At 40.5% G+C, this 12,634-nt stretch overlaps 1 protein-coding gene across 1 annotated transcript in view; it reads right to left on the bottom strand.

The window, feature by feature from the left end:
• Positions 1 to 529: 529 nt before the first annotated feature.
• RXRG (retinoid X receptor gamma) overlaps positions 530 to 12,634 on the bottom strand; it is a gene marked incomplete at its 5' end in the record, with an annotated part of 101,890 nt that continues 89,785 nt past the window's right edge. Inside the window, one exon of the mRNA XM_053469692.1 lies at positions 530 to 835. Coding sequence (XP_053325667.1) covers positions 688 to 835 — 148 coding nt within the window. The remainder of the gene's footprint in view (positions 836 to 12,634) is intronic.

The raw sequence follows: 12,634 nt of genomic DNA, 5'->3' as shown, positions 1-12,634 counted from the left end.
GTCTTCCTGAATAGCTGTGTTACCACATTTTTAGACAAAACCAACTTAGATACCACAGACCTTCTTTATTATGTCTTGGCACTAAACCTAAATTTTCATAGAGTTTGTGCCAACTTTATTTTCCACTCACAGCTAGAAGACGTTGGGAGAAAGTTTGCCACGTGCACAAAACAGTACAAAATCTGGATTCTGACAGGAAAACTCCAAATGCTTTTCAATGATTGTTACTTATACATTGGGACATAATTTCTCATATAAACTACCATTTGGGGTCACTTAGCTGTTTTCATGGAAAACAAGGAATTTTAGCTGTGTTAAAATAATTCCAAAAGGGTTTTCTAATTATCAACTAGCCTTTTAAACATTAACTTAGATTCGTGAACACAACTTGCCATTGGATAACAGGAGTTATGGTTGCTGATAAAGGGCCTCCGTACGCCCATGAAGACATTCCATTTAACAGCCATTTCCAACTATAATAGCCATTTACAACATTAACAATGTCTACACTGTATTTCTAATCCATTTGATGTCATTTTAATGGACAAAATTTGCTTTTCTTTAAAAAAACAAGGACATTTCTAAGTGACCCCAAATGTTTGAATGGTATGTTTGTGTGTATGTTTGCAGCACTTTGTTAAGGGCCTTAATTTCCAGTATATGTGTTTTTGAGTACAGTGCATGGCATTATGGGATTTGGTGGGGTGTCTCCAGCATCTCCATGAGGAATGTATCAATGGGGGTGTCTCCAATCAGCTTGAAGAAGAAGAGGTGCTCCAGGCACTTTAGTCCAATGGATCGCAGAGCTGGTAGTCGTAACAGTAGCTTTGCAAACCTGTGAAGAATAAAAACCTCTTAGTCACATGGTACACCATTGAAGTGGAACTGTTGTAGTCACAGCTTTTACCATACTGAAACAATTTTTGTGTATCTGTTTGTTTTGGAGATATTTGGTCTAAATAGAAGTATTTTCCCTCAGGTAGTTGCAGAAACCTACCTTACATTCACTTCTTCAAGAAATGCTTGAACAAATCAATGACAATGTGAAATGCTACCATGGAGCATAGATAACAATATGTGTAGAATAACTGTCCAGATCCATGACGTTAGGCTACTACTGTTGTAAAATGTGTTTCTGGCATGTATGAATTGCTTATTTTAATCTCTACGTGTATACATTAGGTTATGCTTTCCTTTTTGTATTTTTATATTCTCATTAGTGCTTTGGGTTACGCATACCTCCTATGACACATGTCCCTCATTAACGGTGTCCAGAGAGGCAATAAAGCCATGTTACTATTACATAGGACTAGGCAAGATTGGGTTACTTTGATGTAGTGGTGGTCTAAGCAAGTTTTTAGTGTTTCAGAATCACAAATAGCTATGCTTAAAATAAGTATTTTGAATTTTGCTATATGCCACACACAATATATATATATATATATATATATATATATATATATATATATATAGTGACAGGCCTCCCTTTTCCTTGGGATTTTTGTCAAGGGTCTTGGCTGTAACCAGAGTCTTCTAGGGTAAATGAAGTCCAGCTCAGCTTCAATGTTTATTTTAAAGGAATAAAACAGCAGCAGTTATAAGCAGAATAACAGTCTTTGCTTTAGCACTTGCTTAGGACAAAACAGGTCACAAGTTACCATCAATACGGCTTTGCAGAGAGAAATCAGCTCTCCTAGCTGACATAACAGTGGCTTCTTCCTCTGAATCAGGCTCAATCCCTTTTACCTTCTGCCTGCTAATTAATCAGCCACAGGTGAGCTGCTACTTAGTCCACACCTGTAGAGCTCCTGAATGCAGGCTCTGGACTGGATGAAAACAGCAATTAGTGCTGTTGGAGCACTGGCCCACCCTGCTCTTCCAGATGCTCTGCCCCAGGGACCCTTACCATGTTTTGCAAACTGCCAGTAGTGCAGTTTGTAAACAAACAACATCTTCCCCTGGGACATATTTTAACCCCTTCAATCCCAATTTTTGGGGTATGTCGGTTTAGCGATGATTCTCTTTTCCTGTGAATAGTGTACCCATATAAACTATATATTGCTTTTTCAAGGAGAGATAGAGCTTTCGTTTGATACCATAGATGATTAGCTGAAAATTTAGAATGAGAAATTTAGTAAAAACTAGCGAAGATTAGAAAAATAAACTATTTTTTTTTCCATTTTCCCTCTGAATCCTCACAAAATTAGGTAAAGTGATGGAAAATCCCCTCCAAGTTTATTAATTCAGGTGTCCTGATTTCAGAAATACCTAATTTATATAGATTTTCCAGACTTTCCCAGCACCAGGGAGCATACTATAAGGTGTACAATTTTGTATAATTTTTATGCCTATGGCATTAAGGGTTTGGGGGTTGTGAACGGGGGCAGAAGGGTTATACTGGCTAGATGTTATGCTAGGGCAATGGGAAGTAAGGTTTTTTTTTATAATTTTTTATCTTTTTTAAATATATATTTTTTTTATTTTAATTTTTTTTACATTTTTGGTCTCCCGTGCAGCGTCAGGGACGTCAGGGCTGGACGTACCGGGACGTCCATAGGGGTCTCTTTGTGGGCGTTTTTTGGACGTCCCGGTACGTCTATAGGGGAACGAAGGGGTTAAAGCAGGCTACTATTGGCCAAGGCTGGTCTAATATACCTGCCATCTATCACTTTACCACACCTTTTGTCACAATATATATATATATATATATATATATATATATCTATAACAGAATGACCTGTCATACAGGGCCCCAAGGTACTCAGAGATGGCTCCAGCCTGGCTGTCAAACAAAGATAGCACAGGCAGGAACTCCATTGTTTAATTAATCCCATCAATAGGATTGCTGCCAGAGGATTAAAGGTTGGGTTGAATACATGTATCTGTTAATTTATGTTAATGCAGTTCTGTGGATATATGAGTCTATGTTTTACAATAATAAACTGTTCATTCCTGCTATACTCAATTCAAGGTAGTTTTGTCTACTTATTGGGTACACATAGCAGGGTTCCAAGGTGTGCATGCTGGCTGGTGCTGGAAGTCATTCCGGGGACAACAGGAGGATGTGGGTGATCTCTTGGAGTTACTACAGCTCTCTTGGTGAACCCGTTACAATATATAACTATATTGAAAGCTTCCGCACAAGAGTAGCATCCCTCGCTACCACACAACAGAAAAAAATCCTACACAACCTCCTACCTTCAGAAAGAAATGCAGTGCGCAATTAACCCCTTAAGGACAATGGGCGGTCCCTAAACCCATTGAAAACAAAGCATTTTGAGCCCGTACATGTACGGGCTTTGTCATTAAGGGGTTAAATGAATAATAAAAACATCATCATTAACCCCTTCGTGACAAAGGCTGATTTTACTTTTTGTACCCTTCGTGACAATGGCCGTTTTAACATTTCTGCGCTGCTCGTGTTTAGCTGTAATTTTCTTCTTTCCCTTTTACTGAACCCACACACATTAGATATTGTTTTTTTTCAGGACTAGAAGGGCTTTCTTTAGATGACATTGTTTTGATTGTATCATATTATTTACTATTAAAAAAAGTATAAAATATGGTGAAAAATTTCTAACTTTTAGTTGAAAAGTCTTTTACTCAACTATAAAAGGTAATGAAAAAACCTGCTAAATAGATTCTACTATTTGTCCTGAGTTTAGAAATACCCAATGTTTTTATGTTTTTTTGCTTTTTTCTACACATTATGGGGCAATAAGTACAGGTAGCGTTTTGCTATTTCAAAGCCATTTTTTCCAAATCTGGTAATTCTTCCCCCCATGTGCCATTTCGGGTATATTTGAAGCCGGCCCACGCAATTTACCCCATCAAATCATATATTTTTGAAAACTAGACAGGCCAGGGTATTCCAAATGCTAGTATTTTTTTATTTATTTTTTTTATTTATTTGTTTTTTGAGTATAAAATACAACATAAAAAAGGGAATACAGTACAATATTTGGACAAATAACAAACAACGTACAGTTAAAAAGTACAAATGCTAGTATTTTAACCCTTTCCAAGCACTAATTCTACCATCAGCCTTTGTCAAACTTTATGGTAGTAATTTTTTTTGCATTTGTTTTTTCACACACATTTTACTTCAGGTATGAATAAACAGGTTCTGGTATATGTCACAATCATAAAACACCTCAATATGTGTTTAGCAACATCTCCTGAGTACAGCGATACCTCACATGAATGATTTTGCCTGGCTGTTTGGGGGCAAAAGGGCCACATTTGGGGCATGTGCATTTTCAATGTTGAACTTTGGCGATCAACTGCCCATGTCCTATTTGGTACATCTTTGAGCTGGGCCATTTCAGTATGCCCAATAAAGCCATATATTTTTGAAAACTAGACACCCCAGGGTATTACAAATGCTAGTATTTTAACTCTTTCCATGCACCATATCTACCACCAGTCTTTGTCAAACTTTGTGGTAGTCATTTTTTGCATTTGTTTTGTCGCACACATTTTACTTCAGGTATGAATTAAAAGGTTCTCGTATATGTCACTATCACAAAACACCCCAATATGTGTTCAGCAACATCTCCTGAGTACAGCGATACCTCACATGAATGATTTTGCCTGGCTGTTTGGGGGCAAAAAGGCCACATTTGGGGCATGCACAATTTTTAATGTTGAACTTTGGCATTTGGGGATCCACTGCCCATGCCCTATTTGGTACATCTTTGAGCCGGGCCATTTCAGTGTGCCCAACAAAACCATATATTTTTGAAAACTAGACACCCCAGGGTATTTTAAATGCTGGTATTTTAACTCTTTGCATGCACACATTTTACCACCAGAATTTTTTCAAAGTTTGCAGTAGTATTTTTTTGTGTGTATTTTTCCCCCACACACCTACTTTATGTATGAATTTACAGCTCCTGGTTTATGCCGCTGTCACAACACCCCAATATGTGTTCAGCAACATCCCCTGAGTACAGTGATACCCCACATGCATGGGTTTGTCATTTTTGGGGGGAACTAAAAGGCCACATTTGGTACGTGTGCATTTTTCTAATTGGAAATTAGATGTGTGGCCATCCTTTCCCCCGTGTTATTTGGGACATTGTTGAACCCAGCCAATTCATTTTACCCCATCAAATCATACATTTTCTTAAAGTAAACACCCCATGGGCATTTAATATGCCAGTATTTTAACTCTTTCCATGCGAGAATTGTTTTAAGCTAATATGCTAATTTTAGGACTTGCTCACAAAAATATATTTTTTATATATATATTTTATTGTTTTTTGCCTTTTTTTAAAAAAAAATTAACATTTTTTTTCAACTTGAAGGTTCCCCTGACATCAGTGGGAAATTATTTTTACATTTTACTGTTTTTTTTTTTTTTACTATTTTTTTCTAATTATTATTAATTTTATTTTATTTTGTAATTTATTTTTACTAATCACACTGTGATTAGAAAGATGGGCTCCATTTACTTGCATGGTTGAATGCAGTACCTGTATTCAACCTGCAAGTAGAGCCAGAGTTCTCTAGAGGGTCTGGAGACCATCTAGCGAACTTTTTCGTCTTTATTGTTTTTTTTACCCGGCTGTGACCGCTCTCTGGAGTGGTCACAGTCCATCCAGAGGTAAGTGTTTGGTGTCGCTGGATGCCTCCTGATCGAGGCATTCCAGCAACACCATTTAAGTTTAGGAGGTGATCGTTGATCGCCTCCTAAACGCTTTTAAAACGGGCGTCCGCCACCATACAATGTATGGCGGATGTTGACGCCCCGGGGAGGGGCCAGAGATGGCCCCTAGTGCCGATCGTGGCGTTGCTGAATGCCTTGAGGTCGAGGCATTACTGCAATGCCGTTTGGGTGCAGAAAGCGAAAGTAGATCGCTTTCTGCACACGTTTAAAGACGTGCCAGTCCTGGCACGTCAATTGTCGTTAACGACTTGATTTTCCGTGACGTGCCCGGATCGGCAATTGTCATCAAGGGGTTAAGCCATCGGATAAGGGCGGTTCAGTAGTCATCATGAACACCCAGGACTATATTGCAGAAGGAAACAGACAGTTGTCTGATGAATTCTACTACAAAAAATTGAACCAGGACCCCACCAGGGAATATACAGAAGATCTTTTTAACCCCTTAACATCCATTGACACGTTATGACAGTAAACAAGCTTAGAGAGTAATCAACGGTGGCCGCCCTGTAAAAAAAAATAACAAAGTTGAAAAAGCTCACTAGAGAGTCTCCAGACCCTCTACAGAACTCTGGCTCCACTTGGAGGTTGAATATAGGTAATGCATTCAACCATTCAAGTCAATGGAGCCCAGCTTTCTAATCACTATATGATTAGTAAAATATTTAAAAAAAAATGAAAAAGTCCAAAAAGAATAAAGTAGATAAAATAAAAAAATAAAGTTTATTAGTATGAGCAAGTGCTAAAATTAGTGCTATATCTTCCCAAAATCTTGGCATGGAAAAGAGTTAAAGTAAAAGCATTTCAAATACCCAAGGGGTGTCTAAAAAATTCATGGTTTTATGGGGTAAATTGGAGTGCCCGGGCTCAAAGATAGGGCATAGGCACAGACTGACCAAAATAGGGGAAAAAAGCACACTTCCCAATGTGGCATTTTAACCCCAAACACCAGAGAAAGCCATGCATGTGGGGTATGACTGTACTCGGGAGATGTTGCTGAACGCGCATTGGGGTGTTGTTTGATAGTGATGTATACCTGGAGCTATAAATTTATACCTGAACTATAAAAAAAATACTACCACAAATTGTGGTAAAGGCTAGTGGTAGGATCTCTTGCACGGAAAGGGTTAAATACTACCATTTTAAATACCTTGGGGTGTCTAGTTTTCAAAAATATATGGTTTGATGGGGTAACTTGCATTGGCCGGCTTCAAAGATACCCGAAATAGCACATGGGGCAGAATGACCAGCTTTGGGAAAAAAAGGTTTTAAAATAGCAAAACGCTACTTGTACTTATTGCCCAATAACTTGCAGACAAAAAGCAAAAAAACATAAAAACATTGGGTATTTCTAAACTCAAGACAAATAGTAGAATCTAGTTAGCAGTTTCTTTCATTAGCTCTTTTGGATGAGTAAATTATTTTTTAATTTTTACTCATATTTTTTTTTTTATGGGAAATTAGATAATATGATCAAAACTATGGTATCTGAAGAAAGCCCGTCTTGTCCTGCAAAAAAAACCAATATATAACTTGTGTGGGTACCCTACATGAGTGAGGAGAAAATTACATCTAAACACGAGCGCCGCAAAAGTGTTAAAACAGCCTCGGTCCCAAGGGTACAAAAGGTAAAACACAGCCTGGTCCTTAAGGGGTTAAACTAATCAGATCCTTCTCAAAATACATGCAACAAGAATTAGAAAGTCTTGTGCCTTCCAATCCTCAAATAGGGACCTTCTACATGCTGCCCAAAATCCACAAGCCAGGCAACCCAGGACGACCCATTATTACAGGTATGGGAACTCTTACTGAACCAATGTCTGGCCTTATAGAAAACATTCTTAACCCCTTCTGTACCGGGACGTACCTGGTACTTCCTGGTCACATGTCACCGTCAGACCGGGACGTACCAGGTACGTCATTCCCAAGAAATGCCCCCACATCGCCACAATCATGGTGATCACGGGGGTGCTGCTGCTGCTGCTGTCTGCCCGGGTGTCTGAGCAGACAGCACAGCACAGCCACCCAGAGCCCACCCCCAAGCCTTTGATGACTCCCACAGTGATTCTGTAGGCTGAAAACGTTGCCACAGGCATCCCCCTGCTGCCTGATCCCTCCATGAGAGCGACTATGCAGCGTTAACCCCTTCAATGCTGCGATTGCGGTATTTTAGGAGTTAATACCCGTTTTGTACGGGGCTCTGCTGCTGGTGGTCTGCCTGAAAGCAAACCAGCAACAGCAAAAACGAGCCCCCACAAGCCTTTTGATCACTCCTGTAGGCATGGAAGCCTACAGGAGTGATCAAAGAGACTCCTCCCTGCTATAGACCAGCAATTGCGTCCCAGCTGAGAGACAGGCAGCTTCAGGGACAGGGGATAGGGTTCGTCGGTCTCCACATGAGTGTGGAGAACAGCCCCTCCCCTGCTGCCTGATTGTTCCATGAGAGTGACAGTGCAGCGTTAACTCCTTCAATGTCGCAATGTGTATGACACAATCGCGGCATTGCAGGGATTAATATTTGCCCCTACAAGCTTGTGGGGACTAAATATCAGTCAATCCTGTGCTCCAATGGAGCATCAGCATTGAAAGAGTTATCAAAAAAAATTATCAAAAAAAAAACCAGCACTGACCAGGGTGCTTCCAGGTCAAATGCTGTGAGTTTAGTAAGTGGGCTGATGATGATCAGATCACTCCTGGCCAATAGGAGTGATCTGATCATTATGGCAGCCCCTGGATGACCCTGCCTTAGAAAGAGAGAGGGGTCATCTAGGGTAATTGTGGGAAAAAATTACCTTATCGCTTGTCTGTGACATTTTAAGTCACTGATTATTGATCGTTCTCCCTGATCAATGTCAGTGGCCTAAACTTGTCACTAACAAGCCTGAAAACTGTCAAACTTACCCTAGTTGAACACTTTGACTTGTCTACTGTTCACACATATAGTTGTATGGGGAAATATATAGTGGGGGGCTTCCAAATTGTCCCAAATGGGATATGGGCCCAGTAAACCAATTTCTGAAAATTCCAAATTTGAAAACTAAAATGCGCATGTTCCAGTTTTGCCCTCATAGCTTCCTCAAAAAATGCATGAACCATGCATGTGAGGCCTTAATGGAACCGGGGGATGTTGGTAAACATATTCTATACAAAATATAATATGAAATCTAAAGCAACATTGGAACATATGCAAAAAAAACCACAAAAATATAAAAATACCTCAAAATTTGGCAGCAATTGGTGATAAAATCCCTGTTTGAAAAGTGTCAAAATTACCCTAGTTGTACACCTTGACTTATCTATTGTTCATAAACATATAATTTTTGGGAAATAATCAGCATCTGTGACAGCTGTTGCAGTTATTAGCCTACCATGCCAAATTTGAAAAAATAAATAAATTTTAAAAGCGTGATACATGCCTTGCAATATTTGCCCTATACTGGTCAAAATACATGAAAATCCTGGCCATATTTGGTTGTTTCCGAATCAGGACAAGTTAATGAATATATTTTGGATAATTTTTTCCCATTGGTTCAATGTGTGTACTATTGGTATGTATACAAAACTGTTAAAAAATTAGTTTTTTTCATTTTTTCCCCACCTTTTCAAGCTTTTTCAAAGCTTAATATGGTTTCAAATGAAAGTCCTACTGAAAAAAACAATATATGATTTGTGTAGGTGCACTAATTATCTAGTTATCAACACTGAGATCTTTATACACTACACCACATATTTTCTTATTAAACTGAGCCAAGTCACAAACCTACCTGCCAATACTATACTTGCTACCATGGATGTGGAGTCTTTATATAGTAACATCCCACATAAAGATATTGAGGCCTGCATTAAATTCCTCCCTCCCAAATCGCCACAGACAAATAGGACTAGTGAAACTATCGCCAAGCTTATAGAATTTATACTTACACACAACTATTTCAATTTCAACAACACTAACTACCTACAAATGACCGGGACAGCCATGGGCTCCAAGATGTCACGGCAATATGCCAATCTTTTTATGGCTGACCTGGAACAGAGATTCCTAGCCACTCACCTCCACAAACCACATAAATATTATCGTTATACCGACGACATTTTCTTAATATGGACAGAAGGAGAAGAAAACCTTTCAGAATTCCATAAATGTTCCAATTCATTCCACCCATCAATAAAATTGAAAATTTATTTCTCAAAACATGGTGTGAGCTTCCTGGACTGTGCCATAACTGTCACCGATGGCTCACTCCACTCTTCTGTGTTCAGAAAACAGGTACAGATACAGATACAGACAGGTTGTTCATGTTCCACCCTTCACAGTCTGGAATACTCACAACTTTGTGCTGCTCTTTTCCTTTAGTAAACACTAGTGGCCGCCCATCTCACTCTGAAGCACCCAGACCTAATCATCATGTTCAGCTGAACCTTGTTGCCTGGATCAAGCCTCCCTATTTAAACGTGGCCAGCCCTTCAGTCAGGGCCTTTGCTTTGAAGTTAGTGGACCATTTTGCGCTGGCCTGTGTACCTGATTCCTGACTTGCTATTTGGCTTCCTGAGTACCTGATCATGACTTGTTCCTGCCTTGAGCCCTGCCAAGTGGGCTTACCTGTGGTGCGTCCCATCCAGAGGGCCACCTGTGGTGCGTCCCATCCAGAGGGCCACCTGTGGTGCGTCCCATCCAGAGGGCCACCTGTCGTACGCCCCATCCAGAGGGTCACCTGTCGTGCGCCCCATCCAGAGGGTCACCTGTCGTGCACCCCATCCAGGGGGCCACCTGCCGTGCTCCCCATCCAGGGGGCTACCTGCCGTGCGCCCCATCCAGGGGGCTACCTGCCCCGCCATCCAGAGGGCTACCTGCCCCCCGTATCCAGAGGGCTACCTGTCGTGTGCCCCATCCAGAGGGTTACCTGCCATGCGCCCCATCCAGAGGGCTACCTGCCGTGCGCCCCATCCAGAGCGCTACCTGCTGTGCGTCCCATCCAGAGGGGTATCCAGAGGGCTACCTGTCCCCTATCCAGAGGGCTACCTCCCATGCGCCCCATCCAGAGGGCTACCTGCCGTGCGCCCCATCCAGAGGGCTACCTGCCGTGCGCCCCATCCAGAGGGCTACCTGCCGTGCGCCCCATCCAGAGGGCTTCCTCCTGTGAGCCCCATCCAGAGGGCTTCCAGCCTAGAGACTTACCACCTGTATTTGTTGTACATGCCATCATCTGCAATACAGATCATATCACCATATTCTGCCTGTGGTTTGTTTCTTGCGCCTGTCTATAACAACTCCCAAGTCATTATGCATCGCGGGGTACAGACGGATCCCCTGCACCTGAGCTCCTACCAGATCTGTTTACCTGGTTCGTGACACAGGTACAGCTACTTTCACAATTCAAGCTTTAATCCCAATCACACTTAATAAGGTGTCATCTACAGCCAAGCCATCAGATACCATTGTATTTGCTCTGACACTGAGGACCGAGACAAACACCTAGGCGCGCTGGCAGAGTTATTTCAGAGGAAGGGCTACAATTAAATCTGCTCTAAGAACACCATGAGAAAGGCTTCAAGAGTACAAAAAAGGATAACACTAGCAGGATCTCTCTGGTGGTTACCTACAACCCAACTCTTGAGGAAATACGCAAAATTATTCCCTCAGCCCCCGATACTGGCAAACCAACAAACCTGAGGAAAAGATTGGTCCGCAGCAAACTGGCACCAGAACAGGAGCATACACAGAATGGCACTGTACAATGCAACAAATCCCGCTGCAAACTTTGTCAATATATATGTGACAGTAAAACAGCCAGTCACACTAACAAAACATACATCATCAAGGATTCATACTCATGAACATCTGCAAACGTGGTATACATGATACAATGTTCAGCATTTCACAAAGGATGCTACATTGGGGAAACGGGGCTTAAGCTGCACCTCAGAATTAACCTACAGAGAAGCTCTATCAAAAAACACGAGGAAGACAAATTTTACACCCCGGTAGCACATCATTTCACACAGAATAATCACTCTATCTAAAACCTGAAAATTAAAGTACTCAAAGGGAATTTTAAAGGCTCTCAGGAAAGGAAAACATTTGAGATGAAAATGATAACTATGGATTCTGGTTTCCTGATACACTACCAGAACTTCATATGAACATTCATCTTAATGCTCAATATGAACATTCATCTTAATGCTCAATGTGTCCTTTGGTTATCTCTCTCCCTCTCTGCATGTTTCACCTCCAGGCTAATTATTTATGACACCCCACTCTCCATCACTTGTTTTAAGTTATAACCAGTGGCGACTCTAGAAACAATATATAGGGGGGGCACACAAGATACCACAGTCAAACTGGGGGGGCATTAATAATTTCCACCATTAAATCATACCACTGAAAAAACACACACACATATATATATATATATATATATATATATATTGCCAAAAGTAATGTGCTATGGAATGATACTTTTGTTATTGGACAATACAATACTTGATCATTCAACATGGGAAGCCTGAAGCCACAATTTAGTAAGACTAATCCTTGAAATCCTTTGAACAACACAATACCTTAACTTTTGCACTAAATGATTTAAGGGCCTAATATTAGATCCTGCTGCTGATATATATATATATTAGCCCCTGCTGCCCAAATATATTAATATTAGCCCCAGTTGCCGATATATATATTAATATTAGTCCCTGCTGCCGATATATATATAAATATTAGACCCTGCTGCCGATAGCAGGTATAGATCAACACATTAACACACAAACCCAGCTTTGCATGTATAGATCAATTGAAATTCACTTGTGATCTCAGCACTGAAGGTATATATCAAATAAACAGAATCAGACATACAAATCCTGTATTTGCAGGTATACAATAATAATATATGAAACGTAGCATCGCAGGTATAGATCAAATAAATACATGGAAACAGCATTGCAGGTATTAATCAACTGAACAAGACACAC

The sequence above is a fragment of the Spea bombifrons genome, chromosome 6 (genome assembly GCF_027358695.1).
Source record: "Spea bombifrons isolate aSpeBom1 chromosome 6, aSpeBom1.2.pri, whole genome shotgun sequence".
In the NCBI taxonomy this organism is placed as follows: domain Eukaryota; kingdom Metazoa; phylum Chordata; class Amphibia; order Anura; family Pelobatidae; genus Spea; species Spea bombifrons.
Note: the sequence above shows the minus strand (reverse complement) of the source record. Positions and strands in the feature narration are given on the sequence as shown.